Source organism: Hermetia illucens, chromosome 6 (genome assembly GCF_905115235.1).
Source record: "Hermetia illucens chromosome 6, iHerIll2.2.curated.20191125, whole genome shotgun sequence".
Classification (NCBI taxonomy): Eukaryota; Metazoa; Arthropoda; class Insecta; order Diptera; family Stratiomyidae; genus Hermetia; species Hermetia illucens.
The window spans coordinates 50,282,873-50,309,101 of NC_051854.1; the positions used below are offsets into that span (position 1 = coordinate 50,282,873).

Below are 26,229 nucleotides of genomic sequence, written 5' to 3' on the forward strand. Positions count from 1 at the left end.
CGCTGTCTATTTATTATTTATTGAAGGTATCTAATAACAAATTATCATTTATAGTAACCGACATGAACTGATAAGGGCTAGGCTCCATTGAGCGTGCTCCTATCGACGGAGCCATCGTGGTTCTATTGCACTTTGATGCGATTCATTGCCACAAACGGGCTGGGAATCAGTCGATGAATGCTTTCATCGGGCATCAAGTGTGTGTGGATACTTTGGAGTTGAGAGAATTTTAATTAATCATCGGCTGACTGGCTCACTGACTGACTGACTACTTACTTTTACATGACGACAACGATCGGAGAAGATGGCCTTAACTCATCAACCTATACCGTCAGTCGGGAGTGGAGACAGTAATGTCTATGATAAGAGGTTCGATTATGGGGTTGCGGTGGAGCCTAGCCGGTATCGATGTTAGGGTAATGTCGATGGATTATCGTAACGCAAGGGCTTGAAGAATCTTCAACAAAGTTGCAATGAACTTTCAAAGCGTTGACTTCTAATTTCCCTTAGAAATTGACCCTCGTTGGGCCATATTGATGTTCCTTTTAGTATAACAAATCATTATTAATTGTTGGATGGAAGAGGGTGATAAATGATCTTTGAATTCAGTCTTAGTGAACGATATTCACAATGAGTACCGTTCATGGCCAGACCCACCCTACCTACTACCGATGCGCCTGAATCAACCCCCTCATTCTAGCTACCGATAGTAGGCCCGCAACTCTGAGCATTTAACAAATTATACAAGTTCAGTTACCGCGATTAAATATTCGATTCAAGAACTGTTTCTTTTATTCACGCGCGCAATTTCGCGTATCGCTTTTTAATTTATTATATTTTTCGTTAATAAATTGTTATTGTGGCGAATAGACGAATTTCGATTGGTCATAATTGATTGGGTGCGTGCTGTTGTGGTGATCATTGTGTTGATAGTGTGATTAGGGTGTTATGTGTGTGTTTTTATGGTGAATTCCAATCACGATTAATTTAGTTTCAATATTATTCCATTAACATCGTCAACCATTTGTGCATGAAAAGATACAAAAGGCATAGATACAACTGGAGCCACTAAGATGACGGAATACACAATTCAAGCGGGACAAGGTGTTCAATCCTCGCCACAATATGATGACTATCGAAGAAATTTTGCCGGTAAGTGGTGATACCATGTCCAAAAAAAAAGTTAATAATAACCAAGAGATAGGGTCGCCTTGGAGCCATTCCGAATCGCGAATAAAAACCCAGAGAGAGACATACAAGGCAAAATGAAAAGCGATAATATTCCAATTTCTAAGTCTGATTATGATTTTATCGTTTTATTTGTTTTCACTCACGCTGATGACGACACTTCAGTGAAGAATGTAGGCCCCGATAACAAGTGTCTTACCTGCTAGAAAGTGCGAAATAATGGCGTGTTATATAAGGATTGCTATCATTCTATCAGTAACTAGTCAAACAGGCGATAAGGTATCTTCCTCCGCGCAAGCAGAGAGTGTTTGATTTGTTTTTTGGACGGACACAAAACATCTGTAGAGTAGCTCCGAAAAATGGTTGATGTTGTTAAAAAGATGCACGGAATATACTTGATAAAGGTTAACGTTGTTTACAGAAATAACGATAGCCTGATTTTCTATTTGAATACATTTTTGTGGTATATCGTGTGTAGCAAGACTTGGATTGAGTAAATAAATTCACATTTCGAATGCGTTCGACTACAATGTATTCAAAAATCTTCTAGAATTTGGCTTCAATTTCGACGTATTCAAATTCCAGAATGTATATATCTAGAGTTTCAGTCCCAACTTTGCCCATGAACGACAAAACTGGTTATTGTTATTATTCTGTTAAGGGGAAGTCGCATCGCGTCCTTAAAGAACTGGTGTGTCCCTTTGCTGGTCATAGTGTACCCTTTAATCATAGTATCTCCTCAGGGGTCGTTAGCGATTTTTAAACGGGTCGCTTACGATACGGGGTGTGACGTCCCCGAGGTGCCCGAGTAAGTAGTTTTGCCCCCTAGCTGGCAGCATACCTGCGTCCTAGGTAGTAGCCTCGAGAAAGCTTCTCGGTGAAGAGCGAACCGCGAATGACCGGTACACGTCGGGACACACTGGGAGTCTCCGGAGCCGTCGACAACTCTCTGTCGGCGTCGACGGGGTGATGTGAGCGTAGCTCTGCCAAGGTGGTAGTTGCGACGTGTATCAGGAGCCAGCCCCTTCGGGACCCTGGTCGGGAAGTGTGCATTGAACCGGTGTTAGTAGACCGCGTTGCCCCGAGCGAGCGCTGATCCGTCCGTGAATTCCGGGATCAGCTAAGCGTAGGTCAGGCCTCAGGGAACTGGGGTAGGGGCTGTGTCCCCGAGGGTATACCCGTTCTTGACTATTGCGGCCCGCTCCCTTGCACACGATGCGCTGGTAACTTTTTCATGGAGAATATTCTGAAAATTATTAAAAAAAATGACGAAACAACAGACAAGGAGGAAGAGCTGGGTGCGTTTGGGCGGAGCACAAAGATGCGTCGTTCACCGCAGCGACCAGTGAAAGAGGCAACGAGGGCTGATATACCCGATGAGACACCGGGGCGCCCAAATAAAGAGGAAGCCTCATCAAGTGGTGCGACTGACCGTGCGGGCATGGCAACTCCACTACCTTGCAGTGCCCCTGTCCTGGAAGTAAGCTTAGTGAGAAACGCTAGTCCTGAGCAGATGGATTTGGGCACAAATCGAGTGGAAATGCATTCGACCGTCCTCGCTAGAGCCGAAGAGGAAAGGCTCATCCGAAAGTGCGCAGCAGTGGTGAAGCGTATGCGGTCGGCAACGTTCCTTCAGAGAAACGTCAGTAAAGGCGTCAAAAACGGGCTGATGGAACTGGAGGAACTACTGGACCGCGTTTCCTTTTATAGACGCACGTGGAGAGCAGCGGAAGACGATTGTAGAGCAGAAACAGTCGCACTCCCCGCTGAGAATGCTGCTTGCGTCAAACGGACCGCAGATAGTCCTCTGCAAAGTGAACAGGGGAAAAAGCGGAAAGAGGACAACGTGCCTGAAGGAGACTTTATCGAAGTAGTCTCCAAGGCCCAAAGAAAAAAGGCGAAAAAGGATAAAAAGAAACAACGGACTCCGGCGCCAGAGACACGTCTGTCCAAAAACAAGGAGGCTGCCAACCCAAAGCCAGTAGCGGAAAAAACGAGGACACGAAGAAGGACTAGACCGTCGGCTCTGCTCATTAAGCCGACGGAAGGCAAGACATTTGCGGAAGTCCTTAGTGAAATCCGCTACAGGATGAAACCCGAGGAGAACGGAGCAGAGGTGTCTTCGATACGGAAAACGAGGAGTGGTGGAGTTCTCGTCGAACTGGGCCCAAAGACGACCAACAAGAGCACGTTCTGCGAAGCGGTCAAGGGGCTATTGGGGGAGAAGGCCCTTGTTTCCAGCCTAGAACCCATGTGCTCTCTGGAAATACGGGATCTTGACTGCCTCACAGAAAAGGTCGAAGTAGAGGAGGCGCTAAAGCGTGAATGTCCAGAGGTAACCAATGCCCGGGTAGCTATTACCTCTGTAAATGCTCGAGGCCAAAAACTTGCCGTGGTGGATGTCCCCGAGCAATATGCGAGGAAACTCCTTAACAGCGGGAGAATCAAAATCGGATGGGTAGTATGCAGGGTACGAATGCGGATAGTCCCCACCAAGTGCTACAGGTGTCTGGACTATGGACACACGTCAGCAGCTTGCAAGGGTCCGGACAGGAGGACAGCATGCCGGAGATGCGGCCAAGCGGGTCATCAAGCGAAGACTTGCAAGGAAAGCGAGAGTTGTGTTCTCTGCAGGGATCGTGGTGCGTCTGGCGAAAGCGTCGCACACACTGCGGGCTCGGGACGGTGTCCGATCTTCAGGGCGGAATTGGAGAGGGCTAGGGTGCGAACGCCATGATCCGCATTTTGCAAATTAACATGCACCGGAGTGCAACCGCTCACCAGTTGCTAGCACAGTTCGCTGCGGAAGTAAATGCTGATCTAGTGCTGATTAGCGAGCAATACCGAAACAAGGACCCGTCCTCATGGTATCTGGACTTATCGGGCACCGCTGCCATCTGGGTTCGGGACGACGTTCGACTTCGTGTTCTTGCCGAAGGCCGGGGGGACGGATTTGTCTGGATCCGGTGTTTAGGGATAACGTTTTTTAGCGTTTACCTGACGCCGAATGAGTCGATTCCGGACTTTCAACGCCGGCTTGATGCTCTGGAGGACGCCGTTTCGAGCACGGAGGGACGAATCCTGGTTGGCGGTGATTTTAATGCCAGGGCTCTTGAATGGGGCATGCCTCAATCAGACTCCAGAGGGAAACGGATTCTGGAAATGGCGGCGAGAACCGGGCTCGTAATTTTAAACACCGGATCCACGCCAACGTTTCGGCGCTCAGGTTGTGAAGGAAGCATTCCCGACATCACTTTTGCGTCGGAATCTCTGGCATCATCGGTGGACGGGTGGCGAGTCCTAGAAGACTTCTCGGCAAGTGATCATCAGTACATTGCGTTCGGAGTGTTTGACGCTACTTGCCGGCGAGCACCAACACGACGTTCCCCCTGCGTGTGGAATGTCGCGAAGGTGAACATCGGAAGGTTCGTCGAAGCTCTTGGAGCAGGTAGGGCCGCACTGGGGGGCACTCCGGGGGGTGGTGGTGTCGCAGCTGACACCGTCGTAAATTCAGTGATGAATCTGATAACGACGGCGTGTGAGGCTTCCATGCCCCGGAGGGGCCCCAGGCGCGACAAGCCTTCTATGTACTGGTGGACGGCGGAAATTGCCGACCTACGGAAGGAGTGTCATAAGCTCCGCCGTTTGGCACAACGTTTGTACGCCAACGAGGAGGCATGTGCCATAAAGGCACAATATAGATCAGCAAAAAGGAGACTCCGCAGCGCTATAAATAAAAGCAAAGCTCGCGGCTGGCAAAATCTTGTTAATGAGGTGAATGATGACCCGTGGGGACTTGGCTATAAGCTTGTCACTCGGAAAATCGGGGCTCTGCGGAAGCCCTGCATACTGAGCACCGACCAGATGGACCGCATTGTGCGGGCATTGTTCCCCAGACACCCTGTACGGGTTGATGTAAACAGCGCGGAAAGCCTCGTGGATTGCCCCCTTTTCACAATGGGAGAACTCGAAGAAGCGGTTCTCACTATGAAAAACAGGAAGGCGCCAGGTCCTGATGGCATCCCGGCGGAAGTTTACAAACTGGTGTTCCGCCAACGGCCAGAATTGCTGCTCGAAGCGTTCAACGCGTGTTTGAAGGAGGGCATTTTTCCTTCTCGCTGGAAAGTGGCCAGACTCGCGTTGATCCGTAAGGGTAAAGGAGATCCGGAGCTCCCGTCTGCATACCGACCGCTGTGTATGCTTGACACGGCCGGAAAAGTGCTCGAGAAGCTCATCAGGGGTAGACTTGCTGAAGCGATCCGTGCTGCCGGGGACTTATCCGCAAGGCAGTTCGGGTTTAGAACAGGGAAATCTACAGTGGATGCTGTTATGGAGGTCGTAGATGCGTTTAATCGAGCCGGGGCGCACAGCCGCCGATCTCGACGGATAGTGCTCCTCATAACGCTTGACGTCAGAAATGCCTTCAATTCCGTAAGATGGACAGATATGCTGGGCACACTAGAGAACTCCTTTCACGTGCCAAGCTATCTCTTGCGGATATTGAGGGATTATCTGAAAGACCGCTCCCTGTTCTATGAGACGCTAGAGGGCCAGAGGAGAATGGAAATCACGTCGGGAGTAGCGCAGGGATCCATCCTAGGGCCGGACCTCTGGAACGCTTCCTACGATAGTCTGCTGAGACTCGATATGCCTGAAGAGTCGCGCCTGGTCGGTTATGCAGACGACGTTGCGGCACTTGTTGCCGGACACACTGTTGAACAGGCGCAAAACAGACTTGGCATATTGATGCGACGGGTAAGCGGATGGATGACTGCTCACGGTTTCAACCTTGCGCTGGAGAAAACTGAAGTAGTCATCCTGACCAGAAGGAGAATCCCGACCTTGCGTCCCATATCGATCGGCGAGTTGACTATAGAGTCAAAACCAGCGGTTAAATACCTTGGTTTAATGCTCGACTCAAAGATGAGCTTCTTCGAGCAAATCAAAGCAGCCGCGGATAGGGCTGCAGCAGGAGTCGCGGCCTTGAGTCGGCTAATGGCGAATGTGGGCGGCCCTGTATCAACTAGGAGACGTCTCCTCATGGGAGCAACGCAGTCCGTCCTTCTCTATGGTGCGGAGGTATGGGCTGATGCCCTTGACAAGGAGGTGCATCGTAAACGCCTAGCTCAAGTGCAGAGGCGGGGAGCTTTGCGAGTGGCGTCTGCTTATCGCACTGTCTCCGAACCGGCTGTGATGGTGATTGCGGGAGTGATCCCCGTTGCCCTCCTTGCCAAGGAGCGGAAAGCTATCTATCGCCGTAAGGGCGAAAACTTAAGAGAAGTGGTTGCCCGTGAAGAACGTCAACGCACCCTTAACGAGTGGCAAGTTTCTTGGCAAAATGAGCCAAGGGGCAAGTGGACTGCGCGGCTCATCGACAAATTAGACCCATGGTTGAACAGAAAGCACGGTGAGATTGATTACTTCCTTACCCAACTTCTAAGTGGGCATGGAGGTTTTCAGTCTTACCTGCACAGGGTTGGGAAGGCGCGATCTCCTGAATGTGTGTTCTGCAATAGAGTGCCGGATGACGCTGAACACACCTTTTTCTCTTGCGAGAGGTGGGATGGCCTCCGCCAGCAGCTTTATGCAGACACAGGGGAGCTCTCTCCAGACAACATTGTCAGAGAGATGCTGAAGAGCGCTGGCAGCTGGAATCGTATTGCGCATTATGTTCGGGCTCTTCTTACTACGAAGAAGATTGAACTCGACCGGCAGAGGGATCGGACGGTAAGGGGTCCCCTTAACTAACAACTCCCTTCCTCCCCTCCCCTCCCGTTGGTGAAAGGAATTCCCTGACTTGAAGGCTCCCAAAGCCGGGAGAGCGGGAGGGCTAGCCCGAAGTAATGTGTCAAACGGTTCCAGGCTAGTTCTCTGATGACAGGGAGGTGTTTAGTTGGTAGTCCGCCAGCGTGCTTTTGCGGGAGTCCAACACTCTGTGCGTAAACGCATTCACCTACCCTACTCCAAAAAAAAAAAAAAAAAAAAAAAAAAAAAAAAAAAAAAAAAAAAATTTAAAAAAAATCATAGTATCTCAAGCAAGTCTATAACCGTTAGGAACTTTAGTATACTCCCTACCTCCAGATCTTTCAATTTTGTATCTGATATTAAGTGCCCTCCCAGATGCCTCGACCTACTTTGCACAAGTGCCGGACACTGTCCCAGAACATGTATAGAGGTTTCATCACACTCCGCACAAAACCTGCAGGTAGTGTCCGTAGATATCCCCAGCTTCTTTAGGTGATAGTTCAGCCGACAATGACCAGTGAGAATGGCCACAATGATTCGGAGGTTCTTTTTGGTGAGGTTTAAGCAATCCTTTGTGTGCATGGGTTCGTGTCCCCCAATAAGCACCCTGGACTGCTCCATCCCTGGTAGGCCCCCCAGTATAGTTCCCTTAACCGTTCCTCTTCACTTCTTAGTGTCATAGTCACGAAACCGTTTCCGATTCCACAGAAGGGTTCTGGTCCGTGTAAAGGCGTCCCTGCTTCTTTCTTGGCTAGCTCGTCCGCTGCCTCCTTGCCTTCCAACCCAACATGACCTGGAACCCAGAGTATCCAGACCTTGTTGAACGAGCCGAGCGTATTCAGTCTCTCAAGGCATTCCCATACCAGTTTAGGATTCACCTGACCTAAGTGCCTTGATCGCTGCTTGGCTCTCGGTGAGAATAGAAATGTTCCGCCCCCCTGTAGTTCCTTTCGAGATTAAAGGAGGCACATCTGTCTATGGCGTTTATTTCCGTCTGGAATATGCTAGTGTGCCTACCCATTAGCTCTTAGGACATTTTCCTTGGACCAATGACACCGGCACTCGCTCCCTCTGCTGTGAGGGATCCGTCAGTGTCCCGAGTAAGCAGTTGCTAGTTTAAGTTGCGCTTCGCTTGGCAAGTCAACCGGCGGAGGTGTCCTAATAGCTATAATAGCTCCATGCCAAAATCATCTTTTCCTCCTCCACCTACGATTCTATCAACTTTCGAGTCGTTCCGTCAAACCTATGGCACTTTATCATATTCTACGTATATTTTCACTGCCCTTTTCTGTTCGAGGATTTCTTTTACAGATTATCAGAAGTCCTACTCGTTTTGTACCCTCCACTTACTTTCTTCCTCTCTGGCGAATTTAATTTCCTTATGCTCACCTGGCCTACTACTCGCCGCCTTCCCTCCTTCCCTAATAACTCTACCCACTCTTCCATTCCTTTATGTACTTTCATGTACACTTGTGCCAACCTCCAATTTAACTGTTCTAGATATCACTTATATCGCACTCTTGATCTTGTCCTCTCTAACTTTCCTGTGCGTTGTCGTTCCTAGCCCTCTCACGCTCTCTCTTGCGTTGCCCTGGCACCCATAATCCTGCTCTCAAGTTTGATCCTCTGATGTCCCGACTCCATTCTCCTGTTGCGCGCAAACCTGTTTGTTGTTGAGGGAGATTTCCAGGTATTTAATGTTTGGTTTCGGCTTGAGCGTGTGGATGGCAATGCGTAAATGCAGTTGTTTACTTTCTGGCACTGTGCTGGCGTTTCTAAAGCAAATACCCTCACACTTAAGGGAATTAACGGTGAGTGGCCACCAGTTGAAATAAGCGATGATCCTATTGCTTAGGAGTTTGAGAGAGAGATGAGGGAGAGAAGAGAGAGAGAAGAGGATTACTCCTGATGCGGGAGGACCACTGTCGTTGGAGGAAAATGGCGGGTGAGGGGGTTTGGGGGAATATCGTGGAGGAAGATGTTAAAAAGTTTGGGGCCTGTATTAGATCCCTGAGGGACTCCTGAGTTTACCGGAAAGTCGATGGAGCAAAGTCAGTCGACGCGCATTTGGCAAGTTCTGTTGGAGATGAAGTCTCCGAGTATCTTGAATAAGGGGAGGACTGAATTAGTTTGTAGAGCAAGCCCTCCTTCCAAACTGAATTAAATGCCTTTTCGAGGTCTAAAGCGCAGACTACCGTGCAATGCCTATTTTCCAGGTGATTCGAGGATATGGTCTTGGGGATACAGGATTGCCTGCTCGTGGATCTGAGGTTTTCGAAGCCGAATTGATTAAGTGGAATAATATAGGAGTAGTGTCTATTGAGGTAACTTAGCAGCATACGTTCGAAGACTTTTCCAATACTGGAAAGGAGAGAGATAGCCCCCTTATCTTTGAGATCGCCCGAGCACCCCTTCTTAAGGATAGGTATGAGGATGACTGATTTCCATGATACCGGGTTGTGGTTGACGTTAAGAGAAGTTTTTTTCTTCCAGCCAATCGATTATTTATTGAGAAACCTTGTGGGTCAGATTCGAGAGATTTGAGGAGTTTCTTGTAAGATGCATTCAGTTCGGACCGAATAGCTTCATTGATTTTGCCGGACAGGCCAACCGGTGAAATATTCATTTCCTGCGCTGCAGTAGTCTGTTTTTATCGCGGACTTAGAGGGGGGTTGAGGGGAAAGGGCACCTGTATTTGTAGTAACCAGGTTCTGTAACTGGATGGCACTCCATCGTAAATAATGTCCGCGCTAAGGAATGAGCCTAACTGAAACCAATCGAAGAGCACTTTGCCGTTTAGGGTATTACCTGAGTCGCCCCAAGATACGTGCCCCGCGTTGAGGTCACTGGCGAGGAAGAAGGCATCGTAACTGGCCGCGATTTCCCAGATTTCGGTTAGAATGGGAGTGAGGTGACGACCTGGCCTGCCGGGAAGTAGAGAGAGCCTGTTAGGACTCGGAGGGCGTCTCCACCCCTAACAGGTAGTTTATTGCCAGTGCAGCCGATGGGATGCTATTTGCCCTAAGTCCCGCTTTGACTAGTATGGCTGTGCCTCTGCCCGCGTTGTTGCGGAAGGCAATGTAACATAATTTAATAGTTTTACGTTGGGGGCTTCCCCCAGTATGGTTTCGTTTAGGAGAGCGAGGAGAGAATCGGAGCAATCCTCGAGGATATTCCTCACGAGGGAATTGAAGAGAGTTAAGGAGGGATGGATGGAGTCAAAATCAGAGGAGGAGCGAAGTATAAAGTCTGATAATTTTGCTGCTCGATTGATGACATCAAGGCAATGGGTGTCAAAGTGCAGGTTATTGTCGAAAGTGACTCCGAGGTCTTGAGTGGAATTTAAGCAGGATAACACGTGACACTTTCTGACGTTTAGCGCTAAACCATTAGTCGAGCACCAACAAACCAGAGCGTCCAGGTTAGATTGAAGGGAAACACAGTCCATAGGCAACGATATAGCGGAAAACAGCTTAAGGTCGTCTGTATAGAGCAAACAGGGACAAATAACAAAAGACCCAGAATAGATACCTGTGGGACGCCAGAGGAGGAGAAGGAGCGGGAAGTACAGCCCTCAACAGAGACGGGGCAGGATTATGCACTTCTTGCCGTGAATTTAGACATTTGGCGACAAAGTTGGTAAAGTCGTGTTGCTCTTTCACTATGTGTTGGCCAAAGTGGGCGGACAACCAGTCGCTGACATATCTTTCCAGGGTTTTGGAATAGGAGTAGAGGAGGTAAATTGGACGGTAATTTTCGTCAAGCGTACGATCGCCCCTTTGGTGTATGGGAATGATGAGACCCTCTTTTCACAAGCCGGGAAAATGATTCTCTTCGAAGCTTTTGTTGAAAATAACAGATAGGGGAAGTGAGATGGTTTTGAGCAAAAAGAGGTTTGGAAGACCATCGTAACCAAGTCCGACATTGGCGTCAAGTTTGCTTATGAAGTACTCGACAAGGATAGGGGTAAAAAGGGGAATAGTAGGCGATGCGGAGCAGGCTACATCCACTACCGGGAGGGATTCGGAGGAAGGAGGAGGAACATAGACTGACGAAAAGTAGCGACAGACCAAATCACAAGATAGTTGGGGGCAGTTAGCTGAGGAGCCAGAGAATTTAATGGACGGAGGGGATAACTGTGCAGGGCAGCGGGAGTTGCGAATATGGGACCAGAAAGGTTTCAGGTTTCTGCGCTTTAGTGAGTCTTCCACACTGGTCAAATATTCGTCTTTGGACTTACGTATTAAGGATTTGGCCGAGGAACGTAGAGATTTGAAAAAAACTAAGTCAGCATCGTTTCTAGAAGACAGGAACTTGTTTCTCGCAGTCTGTTTTTGAGGTACTTTTTTGTGAACTTCAGTGGTGAACCAGACGGGGTAAGAGCGTAAACACTTAGGAAAGGAGGGAACGTAACAAGGAAGAAGATCAGATAAAATGGTATAGAAAGTGTTGAGTGCTTGGTCACACGTAAATGGAGAGAGATGGGGGATCCAGTTGATTGACGCCCGGGCTGAGTTCAGACCTTCGAAGTTCGTCTTACGAAACTTGGTAGGCTTGCGAGCGACAGGAGAGTGGAGTCGGGATATCTGAACATCGAACTCGGGCCGTCCGGGGCAACGTAAGACGGAGCATGAAGGGATTGGGAAAGACAACACACACGAAGATTAGAGAGGACAAGGTCAAGAGTGGGATCTAAGTAGTTTCTAGAAAGATTAAACTGGAGGGCGCCACAGGTGTACATGAAAGTGAAAAGAGGAAGGGAAGGGTGGGTCGAGTTATTAGAGAGGGAGGGAAGGTCAGGAGTAATGGGCCAGGAGAGCATAGGAAGATTAAAGTTGCCACAGAAGATGAAAGGAAGTGATAGAAACAAAACGATTAGGACCTCTGGTAATCTGTGGAAGAAATCCTCGTACGGAGAAGGCGGGCTTAGGCAGGGCAAATATGCACACAATATGATAAAAGGACATACGTTTGGCGGAAAGGCGGGCGGGCCGGAAATTTTCACGAAGCTTAGTCCTCTGATAAGGCTTGAGGAAGGAAAACTGGAAGATAGCATTGAAGTCGTCACTTTGAAGGAAGCTATTACTCGGTCAGCCATTCTTCGTCAGCTTCACACATGAAGGAGGTGAAAAAGTTGAGTTGGTTTTGTTTTTGATATAGGGCAGAATTTCGTCGTCGAACAGCTGTTTCGGCGGGGAGACCACGTTCAATTGAGGGCCGCTCGGGCGATATGAAGTCGGTGATTTTAAAATTGAATGTTGAATCGACGCCAAAGTCGCCGTGTGCTTCTGCAGCAGCTGAATTGCAACAGATGCCTTACAACTCACGGTGCGAGCCCTGCGCCGGCTTCACTTTGTTATCGAGAAGTCACGTGTATTAACACCCTAACTGGCACTGTTTTACCGTTAAACCGATTAAACAACTGAATAACTATGCTCGTAAAATTGGCACAGCGCAAAAGCTCAATCCGAACATAGGCGAAAGCAGTTGGCAGAACGAACCATTCGCTTAGGCGGGTACAAGCGAACTCCCATGGTTTGTAGCCTACATAACGACGAAATCTATGAATGATACCGATAACCATCTGATTGTGGATAAAATCTGGCTCAGCAGGTTGCGGTGGGCGGGTTACTTAGGAGGATGATCCAGCCCGGAAAGTCTATAAGGGCAATATCTATGGTAGAAAAAGAAGACGAGGCAGACCCTGCCTAAGATGGAGCGATGGCGTAGGTCAGGACGCCAGACAGTTTTTAGGGATATCGAATTTGTGGACGTCGGCGCAGAATCAGGATTTCTGGAGTTCCTTATTAAGGCAGATCTAGACCGGATACCGGTTGTTGCGCTGTTGATGATAATGATGATGATGGACAAGGGCAAATTATGGATGATCTTTTAACAAACTATAAGCACAACTTAATTGGTACTTGCACCTGATTTCGGAAATGTAAAACCCATCCGGCTTTTTTCCATGAGCTCACCGAGCTTTCCCGCGCCAATGATTTAAAATGTATTACGGAGCTAAAGTAAGATCAAGCCATTCCATTTTTAATGATTTAATTCTCTTCCGAATTTGGAATGGTTCAACCCTTGCACATGTGTTTCTCTGCCTACAGAGTTATCGGTGTTTAAAATTGGGTTTGAATGAAATACACGAGAATACTACCATTGACTCTTATTCATGAGTTTCCTCCGTGACTGTACTCTAATCCGGGTCTGAATTTCAACGTTTTTTCCCGGCTTTGCGTTCATTCACTCAGCGCCGATCACTCCAAAGCCTGACGAGTACGGTCGGCACAAAAACCGAGCAAGCTCGCATTCCGCTCGACTGGTTTTCACGTTTTGTTCGCCATCGACTGGGGAGTGCTCTCTCAGCGTGTCCAAGTCGGGCTCAAGAAACGTCAAACGATCGTGCCGGGCACACTTGACGGCGGAACGCGGACGCGAGTGCTTGTTTACGTTGCGAATCGACTCAGTTCGGCGCAAGATTCTGGCGAAAATATCCTTTTGCCGTGGCTCCCGGGGTTCGCGAGTGTTTTCAGTGGCGACGAGTGCGTGTGGCGACAATTCGTGGATTGTGCGTGTTCGGGACGGTGCGTTTTGGTGGAAAGCTGACCGGGAAAGTGCGGTTCCGCGGTGCAAGCGCGACGGTCATTCGACGTTTTCCGACGTGCGGGCCGCGATCACCTGTTGATCGTGGCAACTCGAATTTGGCGGCTGTTCGTGGGCCGGCGCGAGTGAATCCTTTTTGAAGGTGTTTCGGTGCATTTCCAGTGCTAAATCCTGAGTGAGGTGGGGTCCCAGTGCATTTCGACCCGTTGTCCCTGCGGAGTGAACTTGCCCCCTGTGTTGATTCCCGTGTGCGTGAACCTTACCTGTGTGTGTGTGTGTGCGTAGCGAGACGTTTCCTTTGGGTGATGGTCACAGCCAGCGCCGAGTGAAGACATCTCAGTTGCGCCCGTTCAGGGACCCCAAGTGCCTTCGGCGCAGTCTAGGGTCGCCTCCTAATTGCGCGTGTACCAATTGCCTGCAGTGACGCTTGCGGGGATTGCCGAAGACCGCAGCGGCGTGTACTTCTCACCTCCAAATTGGATTTATCAATGGATTAGGCGTTTAATGCCAACTCTGGGCTGATAAGATGGAACCGGTTATCATTGGTAAGTGGCGAGGCCTCCGCCGCATCGCTTCGATGATAGATTGTAGTTAAAAGGGCGCTCGTGGGTGCTCCACGGTCAATGCCAGATGATCACGGTCGCGGGGTCAATGGCTACCGCGACTCGTCGAGGGAGTTTGGTTTCTGGGTCCACTTTCAGCGAGGGAGGAATGCTGTTTGGGCCTCATCAAGGAATTTATTGTGCGCAACGAATCGTGGGAACCTCTCATCTGTTCTTGCTTCTCTTGGAACGCGCTTAGTTAATGATCTTGAAAAAAAAAACGTTGAGGAAGGCCATGGGTCAGATTTCAAAATGTTGCTTGTGTTTTTCAGTAATAAAATCAAGGAAGCCACAAAGGAATCCTTTGTTTTCTTTATTCAGATGTTTTCCCCTATTTAGGAGCACATCCAGGAAACACAAAAAATCGCCTGATGCACTTGACATCAGTGGAACGTTGAGGAATGAAACACACAATGACGGTCAAGGAAATGGATTTTCCGCGCCACCGCTCTCGGTTACCTAAAATGCTTCTCAACACTCCCCACGACTTCCCGAGACGCTCACACACATCCTCTACTGTTCTGCGCCAAGTGCCCATGTTGGGATAGTGGATTCCACTCTTCCTTAATATGTGACCTATCTACTGCCACTTCCGTCTTCCGAGAACAGGGCTTACGAGTGTCAGGCTGACAGGTATTGACGAAAGCTTGTAGCTTTTGGGTAACAGTGCTACTCCCATATAACAACACAGAAAGGACACTAGCACAGAACAATCTCAACTTGATCTTTGCGTTGAGATATTTGCAAGGGCAGTGAAAGCAGGTCTAGCGCTGTTAATATGTCAGGTGACATCCAGTTTCGTGCCATTGTCGGCAGAACCCACGCTTCCTAGATGTACAAATTGATCGACGCCTTCGACGCTCTGGCCATTGATGCAGATAGGGAGAGTGAGATGACCCATCAGACTGAGACCTTTGTTTTGTTGGCGTTTATCTTCAGTTCAACTCTATTTGCTTCTCTTTTCAAATCCAGAGCCATTTGGCTCTGTAAACGGGGGAGGGGGGGCATTGTCCATTGAATTCCTCCATGTTCTTCGAACAAGTCAGCATGAGAAACGTCGCCGATAACAAGAGAAAATAATATCGCTGACAGGATGCAACCCTGGCGAACTCCGCTTTGGACCGCAAAATCCTCCGAGATTTTACCTCGGTGCAGCACGTGACATTTTGCGCCATCATATGTTGCTCTGACAATAGCAGTTCCAGGATTATTTTAGCCATTATCTTGGCAGGGAGAACGCAGATACTTCTCCATTTGTCATACTCAAAGCGGGTCCTCTTCTTTTGAGATCTTGATGATCATCCCCTTCTTCCACTCTCTGCGAAAGGTGTCGGATTCCCAAGATTTTTTTTACGATTGGAAATAGCAAATCTACAGGAACTGCAGGTGCAGTGATAAATAACTCAGCGTGGAGACCGTCAACTTCATTGGCTTCACTTCGTTTGAGTGTATTGATCGCCGAGATGATTCTCATCTGCTTGGAGGAAAAGCTCGTATCCGTATGTTACGATGACTGGCCATTTCATCCAGAAGATAAGGAACCTCACCGGATGCGATACGGTTAAGAGCCATGGTGAAGTGTTCTTTCCACCTCTTTAGTTGTTCATCATCGTGGATGAGAAGTCGAACGTTGACGCCCTTCACAGGCCCATCGGAAAATTTTTCAGCTCTTTTATGATGCGGTATACAGTACTGAAATCATTGCGATCTGCGGCATCTTCCGGTTCTCTGACCACCGCAATGGAAATTCTCTCTTGCCAAGGCGCACACTACGCAGAACTTCTCGGGATTTCGCTCGGTATCGGAGTTCGAGTTCGTCACGTCCGATATCATTCACATTGGTCAGTAGAGCTTTCAACTTCTTCCGTTCATCCATTCGCTTCCACGATTCCTCAGTCAGCCAGATCTCATGAAGCTTCTTCGGGACGTGGCCGATGACCTGTATAGCATCCGAGAAAAGAGCATTTTTGGTGCTTATTGATATTCACAATCGGGTTACTAGTATATTTGCCGTTCGCTCAGCAAGACAGCTTTCCCACTGTCGAACGACAACTGGGTCATACGAGCGGTTGATATTGAACTTAGGGGACTGTAGCTCCCCAACTCTGCGAGAAATGGCAGATGAAACACGCAAGAGAACGTAAGTGACCATTAAATGGTGATCCCTTTCGAAGCCGATGTCAGTGCCTCTCTGGTAATGCACATCCAGAATACAATTTCTAAATCCGCTGCTTATCGTTGTTGTTGGGGTGGAAGAGAGGTATAAGTCTCTCTCTCAGACCGTTGTCATTCATTTCACGCACCCCCCCATAATGGATTATCCCAAATTCGTTTATGTAACACAGAATTTCAGGGTGATGTTACTCGTTGCTGTTGAGGTACTAAAAGTCGAATATCTGGCACATTAAAAATTTCTGCGGATTCCGTTTGTTCATTACAGGATACTATTTTTGAGAATCCCTATTCTGAACATTCTGAAGGTAGTAGGACTGGTTCTTTTCCCGAGCGAATGAGAGACGATCTGCGCACGCAAGATTGGTGGTGGGAGATAATGGGATTGTTAGGAAAAATTGTCAGCAGCCTCTGGGCCGTTAAAGAGAGCAAATCACTTGTACTGTGAATCCCTGTCAAAACGCCTCGTCACGTAAAGCTTGGTAAAACAGGCAAATGGACTCGCCACATGATTAAGGATAGTGATGTTGCCATTGGTAGATCAGGTTCCTTTGACTAGCGTGTGTGTGTGTTTATGGTGGGAGAGAAGCTATAGGCTCTCAGCACTCAGACCACGATGGGCCATTGTACTCGGCTCCCTGGTCTAACGGAATATCCCCGATTCGTGAATGTATCGCAGGATTTTCGTAAGTAGATGTGATACTACCCGTTGCAACTGGAGGCATCGGCACCAAAGATCTGATGTCTGATGTACCTATAGACGCATAGAAAATACTTCGTGGATTCCGCTATCTCATTACAGGAGGGGCACATATCACCCTTCATAATTCCTATTCTGAACATATGTTCAGCTAGTGAATTATGACCTGTCAGAATGCCTAAAATACTCCCGCAAATCTTCCTGCTTTTCGAAAGAATAAACTTTGCGGTTTGCATGTTAGGTTCTGAGAAAAATTTTGGTGTGTCTAGCAACAGCTAGGCTCTCCTACTTGTCATTATTGGAAAGTTGTTCCCTGTTTATGAGGACAGCCTTAGCCAATGTTACTAATACTCCAATTGCTGGTTCCGATCCCGGCATGGGGGAGATTGAATCCTTTTGTGCTAAGACATCCGAGATTTCATTTCGCTGTACACCATTGTGACCAGGTACTCAGAGTAGTTCCACCGTATTGAATCTAGGGATGGAGTTCAAATGTTTTCTGCATTTCTGGACGATTCTTAAGGTGATCAAAGGAATACTCAACGCCCTCAATGCAGCCTGGCTAGCACTGTAGATTGCGATACGCCTGCCCTTCAACCGCTCTTCAGTCATTCAGTTTTCCCCCTTCAGATCGCATATACTTAAGCTTGAGAAAACGTTGCATATGGTCTCAATGGAAAAGCCCACCTTTTGTTTTTATTCGAGAAGTAGACTCCGTCCCCAGGACCCTGTTCTGTTTTTGAGCCATCGGTGTAGAAGACTTCCGTATATCGCGCCACGCATTCTTCTGGGACTTCCCAGTTGTCTCTACGTATCAGGATAACTTCATATCTTCTATCAAATAGATGTATGGTGACCCGAGAACCAGAAGGCATTGTAAGAATTGGATTCAATTGCTCCAGTAATTTCTCCAATGCGCTTTTCAAAGCAAAGCTGGTCTGTCTGAAGTTCTTTAGATTAGAATAGTCATCTTTCCCAGTCTTCGGAATGAAGACTACCTTAACCTTTTGCCAAGAGGTAGGCACGTAGCCCAAAGTGAAACATGCTAGAAAAATATTTTTTGACGATCGCATAGAAAGCACTTAGTTTCTACCTTCTTTTAGCATTGCCATCCATGCCAGGTGCTTTGAAGTGTTTAAAAGATAGCACGCCAGCTCATACCTTTTCATTGGTAATAACTGCTTTCGCAGTGTTCCAGTTCACCCTGTAACACTTACGTGTTGGAGGGATTGCACTTCCACTTCTCCCATTATACTCCCGGATCCAAGAAGGTTTGTACTGACTCCAGTCTGGAGTTCGTCAAAGCACCAGCGGGTTTTCTATCATCATCAATGGCGGAACAACCGGTATCCGGTCTAGGCCTGCCTTAGGAACTCCAGACATCCCAGCTTTGCACCGAGGTTCACCAATTCGATATTTCTAACCGCTGTGTGTCGTCGTGGCCTAAGCCATCGCTCCATATCAAGCAGAGTCTGCCACGCCTTTTTTTCTACCATAGATATTGCTCTTATAGAGTGGAGGAAGCCGACCGCTCCAGGCGCCTTTCGACCAGCAAGACCGACAAAAATGTATCGCGAGTGAAAAATTTACTGAACAGAGATTGTGGAATGCATATCAAAATGATTGCCGATGACTTGCGCATTTCTCAAACCCAAGTTTTCGGAGATCTTGACAGAATACTTGGCAATGAGGAAAGAGTGTGCAAAGTTGGTGCCGCGAGTGTTCTCAGAGGAGCTAAAAACCAACTGAAAAGCGACCAGCCAGGATCTTCATCATATGAATGATAACCTCCATTTTTTGGGCAATGTGGTGACCGGTGATGAGACGTAGGAGTTTGAGAACGGCCCGAAGAGCAAGCGCCAGAACTAAGAATGGGCAAATCCAAGCAAAAGTCTATGCTCGTTTCCATTTTTGATCCACATGGTGTGATCCATAAAGAGTTCGCACCACTCCGGCAAACAGTTAATGAAGTTTTTTACGTGGAAGTCCACACAAAATTTCAAAAACGCATTGTTCGTGTTCATTTAGTCATCGCGTTCCGCGGAGGCAAGTTTTTTGGTCAGCCGCTGCCTCAGTTCCCTGTAGTTGTCTGCCAGACTTTTTTCAATCCCAAAGAATAAAATTGACACTCAAGGGGAATCCGTAAATGTGGTTCAACATGCCGTGACGAGGGAGCTAAACAGTATTTTGGTCTAGGCACCTCTAGAGGGTTGCAACAACTGGAAAACTCGTTGGCAGTAGTGTGTAGCAGGAAAAGTTTGGTGTACCTAGCCGCATTAAAGCTCTGTCACTGTCATCATGGGAAGTCCCTTCCTAGTTTTTGATAGCAGCATCCAGCTGCTGCAGCGGAATGATCAATATTGGATATATGCATAAGTTTTTTCATCTTTCCCAAGTTACGTAAAGTCGATCCTCTACTATGTAGCCCCGCCTGGTCTAGGATGAGAAAAATCCTATTGAAAGAGGCCACTAAGGTAGAGTTAGTTGATCCTTAGTTTCAGTCTTGAGTGAAAGCGGCATAGGAGTGACCACCTGTATAGAGGACGGACTACTCAACCTTCCCTGTCGAAAAGTGGATTATCATATTAATAGGGATTTATAGAAAAGAAGGATTTGTGGGGATTGGTTCGATCGGGGTGGTTTTCCTCGCTAATCTCAATCCCCACATACTCGGCAGCTAATGGATTAGGGTGTGATAAACACTTCCCAAGGAATTTCACAACGTATTCGGCCCGGAAGACACCGATGCATTGTGTTTTGGAAGTTTCGTTGAGTATCTGATTAGATATGTATTTCGTACTATCGTCGCCTAAGCGCGAATGTGACTGTAAAATGGCGGAGGCTCTAACTTTACTTGAGCCTCTCCATCTGAAAGTGAGAGGTGTCAGTCCAGAAGGTTAAACTGAAAATGACTAGAGGTCGAATTAATTTCTTATAGCAGACAATCTTAACTTTTGGTGGAGTTAGTTTCTTAGGGCGGAGTATGCGATGCAGTGATTTGAAGTGATTGTATCGTTTAAAACCTTGTTTTAGTTCATAGTGATGCCAAAATAAATAACCTGGTTCACTGTGGCGTCGGGAGAAGTATGAATGTTGAAAAAAAAGTTTCTGATATTGGAAACCATTTTCCGTGTCATGTTTTTGTTGACTCGAAGGACGATGGTTTTTCATCTGCGGTGAAAAGTCAGAAAAGTATTGTGGAAAGCACTGAACCCTATGGGATTCCAGTTAGATTGGTGTAGGGAGCGGACAGTTGTTGTTGAACTTTTACTTGATATTGCCGCCCCTCTAGAAAAGTAAAGATAATCTTCCAGAGGTGCGGATGGAAGTAAACGATATCGCTTAGCTTACATACGAGTCCGTTTTGCCACAAGGAATCAAAAGCTTCCTTCATGTGTGTGTCAAGGAGGCAAGCTATTGTGACATGTAAATTCGGAGCAGGACGTCAGTTTTCAGGACTTAGAGGGAATGCTAAACCGAATGACCCGTGGGACTGGTGAACTGGAAGTCTGGGATAGAGTTCTTTATATCGCAGTGCTCATTTATCAACGACTTGATGGTCCGCTTGAAACTTTTGATGGCGACTAAAAGGATAGAGAAAGGGCTGTAGGGATTTCGTTTTTTTTCTTGGGATGGGTGTGACTTGAGAACACTTCCAGTTCGAAGAGAAATGAGCGCTCACCAAGCTATGGTTGAATAATATCGACAGAAAACGACTGATAGATATCAAGCACTTTTTGAGGATTTTGGAGCGGGTTTGTCAAACATGGTCAACATTTTGCTCTTGTCCTGTGTGATGACCATTCCTATCATCTTTCGCTTGACAAAGTTAATTGGCAGGACTGAATCAGTAAGCTTGTTTGGGCGGAGAGCGTATTGGAACAGTCCAGTCTTTTCTTTTTGAGGAGGTGGTAATCTTCAAAAGACACGCCAGGGTGGGGGATTGTTATGCACTAAAACCACCCCCGACTCCTCCCATGCCCCGTGGAGCCACCATAAAGTATTACATCACGGGGTGGAGTCAGCTCACTTTGGTCACTTTTCGTTTCTAGACGCCGGACCTAACCGCGCTTTTCGTGTTTCCTCTACCTTTCGCAATGTGCTCTGGATAGCTGCGACCATGGAGTTGATCGCATTTGTCTTTCTGACATGCTAGCTTTCTTCGCACCTTGAACAGAGGAAGAATACATGCTCTGGGACTCCATTGCAGATTGGACAATCGGGTGAAGTATCCAGTTTAAAGCTGCATAGATGTTGGTGATTTCTGTCATGCCCTGTGAGAAACTGGGTAATCTCGCCCTTGCCATCTAGTTAGAGATCTCTCCCTTTCGGTGTTCTTCGTCTGTGATAAGGGAGAGATAGGCTTCGCATTGTATATGCTCGTCATCTGATCTGCCAAGATGTCTTTGGACATCTCTAGATGATGAATTCTGCATCATCTGAGGAGGTCTTGAATGCGGAGCACGTCCTTCTGTAGACTGCTGTCCTTCTGTAGACTGCATTTAGTTTGTTAGCGCTAAATGTGACCTGCAATGCCTTTCCCCAAACTGGAGCTGCATAGAGCAGGATGGAACTCACTACCCTAACTATAAGCAACTTGGAAGCACGCTGTGGCTCTTCCACGTTCGACATCATTCTTACCAGGGCCACAGGCCAGGAATTACATTAATGCCGCTAGTTAACGTGAAATGGTTGAGGTATGAATGGCAGCGAGATATGTGTGACCGTTATTATTGTTGTTGGTTTCTAATCAGATGTGCCTGACGTTTAAATGGCCCGCCAAAATCATTGATTATGATTTGCCAGTTGGGCGAGGTTGGTGCGCGCAAAAGGATTTGATGGTGGATAGGTCGTTCGGATTAAAAAGTTTCTTGGCACAATAGAGAGCGACGTTTACAAAGCTGGGGTTTCGATGGAGACGATGGTAACGTCTAGAGATTTAAGGGCATTAGCAAGGAAGAAGAGTTGTTTTTACAGAGATTTGACGGAAACCAGTAGTGCGGTACCTTCGTCAAGGTGCAATGGGGTTCAACTAGGATAGTGTCTGTCTGTGCGGAAAAGTTTGAAATTGGAAAAAGTAGTGTAAGTTGGTTCCACGCTGGGACACTATTTGGGGACAATAATCCTAACATCCATGGTTGGATTCCATAATTTTTGATTATCCTGTTGAACATCATCGAGAACTGCTGGGATTGCTTACTGAGTTGTTGAAAATCTGGTATGGTTTGGTTAGAATGTGCATGTAGAGCCAGAGGACGTGTTTTGCTAGAGCGTAATGCGTCGGCGACAGACAAACGTAGCCGATTGAAAGAAGGCAATGGAAGTACCCGCAGTGTAGTGAATGGAATCAGCAGTTTTTCATTACAATGTCTCCTTATACAGAATCCGTTCGAAGCGGACTAAAGTGCGGTTTATCACGTTTACGGGGTGTCTATCTTAGATATCTTGATATCTAGGCATCAACGGTAATTAGTCAGAGGCTCATCCTACGACCCTCTTGCTTCGCATTTGCTGTGAAGAAGCGTTTGACGGACAGCAGTCTGGAGATGCCTTGAGTTTTCATATCCTCAGCAATCTTCTGTGTGGAGTAGGTGTGGTCTAAACGACGAATAATGAGCGATGTGGTGTTCGCCGACGGGATAGTGTACGTAAGGAACTTTGCCTTATTCCAAACGAGAAGGTAGTTCGTGGTCCCCTTTAAACTTCAAAAATATCTGGTGACTTGACCTTCCTGATTTCTTTGCCAGGAAGGCCTTGGTGATGCCGTTCGAAATGGTATCCTGAAGAACCCTGAAGTAGATGCCGTAGAGTCTCCTTGGGGTTAGGTCCACCATAAGTCGTTTTAATTATCACTTCTTAGGGTTCCCGTCTTTGGTTATGACTGAGTCCGTCGCTGACGCGTCCTTATACTCGGATTCCATTTCCTCAGCAGCCGGTTTAATGTCGTTTTTATGGCGTTTCCTTGCCCCTACCACCTTGCCAGTGCCCTCCTTTGAGATAAAGTACGGCTGGAAGCGAAAGACATTTTCACTGCCAGCCGTATTTCTTCAAGCTTGTCTTCATCATCATCATCAACGGTGCAATAATCGGTATCTGGTCTAGGCCTGCCTTAATAAGGAACGCCAGACATCCCGGTTTTGCACCGAGGTCCACCAATTCCATATCCCCATATCCCTAAAAGCTGTCTGGCGTCCTGATCCGCGCCATCGCTCCACCTCAGGCAGTCTGCCTCGTCTTTTTTTTCTACAATAGATATTGTAGACTTTCCGGGCTTTGGATGACGATCATCCTCATCCATACGGATTAAGCGACCCGCCCACCGTAACCTATTGAGCCGGATTTTATCCACAACCTAACGGTCATGGTATCGCTCATAGATTTCATCGTTATGTAGGCTACGGAATCGTCCATCCTCATGTAGGGGGCCAAAAATTCTTTGGAGGATTTTTCTCTCGAACGCGGCCAAGGGTTCACAATTTTTCTTGCTAAGAACCCAAGTCTCCGAGGAATACATGAGGACTGGCAAGATCATTGCCTTGCACAGTAAGAGCGAAATTGTTTTTGTAAGCTGAAATAGGCTCTGTTAGCAGCCAACAACCGTACGCGGATTTCATCGTCGTAGTGGTTATCGGTTGTGAGTTTCGGCCCTAGATTGGAGAAATTATCAACGGTCTCAAAATTGTAGTCTCCTATCTTCATTCTTCCTGTTTGATCAGTGCGGTTTGATGTTGTTGGTTGGTTGGTTTTTGATGGTTTTCGATCTGGCCTCGCAGATTGGTCAGAGTCAGCCTAATCAGTCTTATCAATTTCATCGGGATACCGTATTCTCTCATGGCCGTGTAGTGTACCCTGGATATACTATCATAGGCGGCTTTAAAGTCGATAAAAAATGTCTATATTCCAACAGTTTTTGCAGCGCTTGCCGCAGAGACAAAATCTGATCTGTTGCTGATTTGCCTGGAGTGAAGCCTTTTTGATATGGGCCAATTATGTTCTGGGCGTATAAGTCAATCTGGCCTAGCAAGATAGCGGAGAATATCTTATAGATGGTACTCAGCAACGTGATACCTCTATAATTGCTGCACTGTGTGATATCTCCCTTTTTATGTATGAGACAGATAATGCCTCGTTGCCAGTCGCCAGGCATTGATTTGCTGTCCCACACCTTGAGCACAAGTTGATGAACCATTTGGTGTAACTGGTCGCTCCTGGCGAATTATGATTTTTAAGCCAATTGCACGGACTGTTTCTTCTATATTTGGTGGTGGCAGTATTTGTCCGTCGTCTTGAGTTGGCGGGATCTTCAACTCGCCGATTTTCTGGTTGTTCAGTAGTTTATCAAAGTGCTCAACCCATCGCTCCAGTATGCCCATTCTGTCGGAAATCAGATTTCCCTCTTTGTCTTGGCAGGATGAACATCGAGGTGTGTAAGGCTTCATCCTGCTGACTTGTTGGTAAAACTTGCGCGCCTGGTGCGGTTGCTCCCTGTACTTTCCGAGATCACAGACCTGTTGGTTTTCTCAGGCTTCCTTTTTCCATCTGTGATGTCGCTTCTCCGCTCGCCAGAGTTCGTGATAAGTCTCCGCGAATGCCCGCGTTCTTTGAGAATGCAACATTACTCGGTATATAGCATTCTTCTGTTCCGTTGCTAGCTGCATTCATCGTCAAACCAGCCGTTTCGACTGTTTTTGCGGTTGGGGCCAAGTATGCTGGTGGCCGTATTTATGATAACGTTCTTCAGGTGATTGTGAAGATCATTTGTTGATGCTTCATCTCCAGGTATTCTGTTGACTGCGGTTATTGCGGCATCCATTTCCTTCTTATAGGTGTCACGGAGGGCTGTGTTGTGAATGGCTTCAGTGTTAACTCTCACCTGATTGCCAGTGGGGATTCTGCGTGGTGTTGTTATTCGTGCTCGGAGCACCATGCCAACGAGAGAGTGATCCGACTCTATATTGAGAGGTGGCGGCGTTCGATCAACACGTGATCAATTTGGTTGAAAGTGGACCCATCTGGAGAGGCCCACGTATCTCTTGTAACGCTGTTACATCGGGCCTATATTGGGACAGGGTATCGGCTAGCTGCTTGGCAGCTCCATCTCTCTACAGGGAGCGCACGTTCCATGAGAAAATGCGTAAATCTTTATTTCTTTGTCGTTGCTGGGTTCATCGTTGTGTTATGCGTCCCGTCCGAGGCTCCTGTTGTGGCTTCGTAACTTCGGTTTTCCGTGTAGGGTTGTCAGCCCTACCCAACGCCCAACCTGGAGGACCAGTTGGTACAAGTTGCCCCGTTTTTAGGCGCAGGAGACTCGCCTCGTTCCTTCTCCGTCTGCAGCTTTTCGAGATATGTACAGGATTACGAAGTTAGGAGCTACAATCAGCGATGAGCGAAGCTGAGAAAACTGTGTGAAATCGTGTTGTGTTACCTCTATAACCGCCAATCACACTTAAGGGTATTTCGAACCGTAGGTTAGACAAAGGAAATCCTCCGCAGGCCTTGCAACCTACTTTGGCACTGCATGTAGTTCGTCATGGTTGGTCTACCGGATATAATACCAAGTCTTTCCCAATATCCTTCTGTTAGTCCATTATTCATTCTAGCACTTTTTGGATCCAATGGCAACATCGATTTCCCATTACTCAGTAAATTGCAGGGTATTCAGCTGCAACCGCCCACTCATCTGCATTCACCTCGAGCTATGTTGCTCTATTGCGCGTACCCACACATCATTCATGTATCCATTTTACGGCGGTCATCAAATCTGCGAAAGCGTTGAATTATCTCCGGCGTACCAAAGCAACCTCCCGTAATGTAAGCCTTCCTAAGAACCTAACCACAGACGCCTTCGATATTAGTGAACGTTGCAGTTGAGGCCATAAACATTATGCGGAAATGTAAATTATATAAATTTCAAAAGGCAATAGACACTCTTAAATTGCATCAGATCATTAACGACCATCGCGCATGCCTCGATGGCTTGCAGTCAATAAAAAGATTTTCGTCCGTCTAAGCGTTTGTTTCCTCTTTGAAATTGAAATTCGATACTTAATGGCTTGAGCAGGGTGACTTGGTGCAACAAAGTGAGTAATAGGCTGAGTTGCTCTCTGTCCGTTCAATTTCGTGACTGTCTTCCCGGGGCCAATCAAAATGCATGAGACAGTCCCCGAACAAGGCCCCTAACATCCGCCAGATTCTGGAAGTAGTTAAGATACT

The 26,229-nt window shown here is 47.4% G+C and overlaps 1 protein-coding gene across 8 annotated transcripts in view; it reads left to right on the top strand.

The window, feature by feature from the left end:
* Positions 1-165: 165 nt before the first annotated feature.
* LOC119660390 (dystrophin, isoforms A/C/F/G/H) overlaps positions 166-26,229 on the top strand; it is a 1,277,654-nt gene continuing 1,251,590 nt past the window's right edge. For 4 of the 8 annotated variants that reach the window (XM_038068919.1, XM_038068914.1, XM_038068920.1 and 1 more), the window contains exon 1: positions 166-1,152. In XM_038068919.1, the coding sequence (XP_037924847.1) occupies positions 1,074-1,152 (79 nt within the window). In that variant the 5' untranslated portion in view covers positions 166-1,073. Of the gene's footprint in view, positions 1,153-13,209; positions 14,088-26,229 lie in introns of those variants that run through there. The other 4 variants (XM_038068922.1, XM_038068923.1, XM_038068918.1 and 1 more) reach the window with 3 other exon arrangements.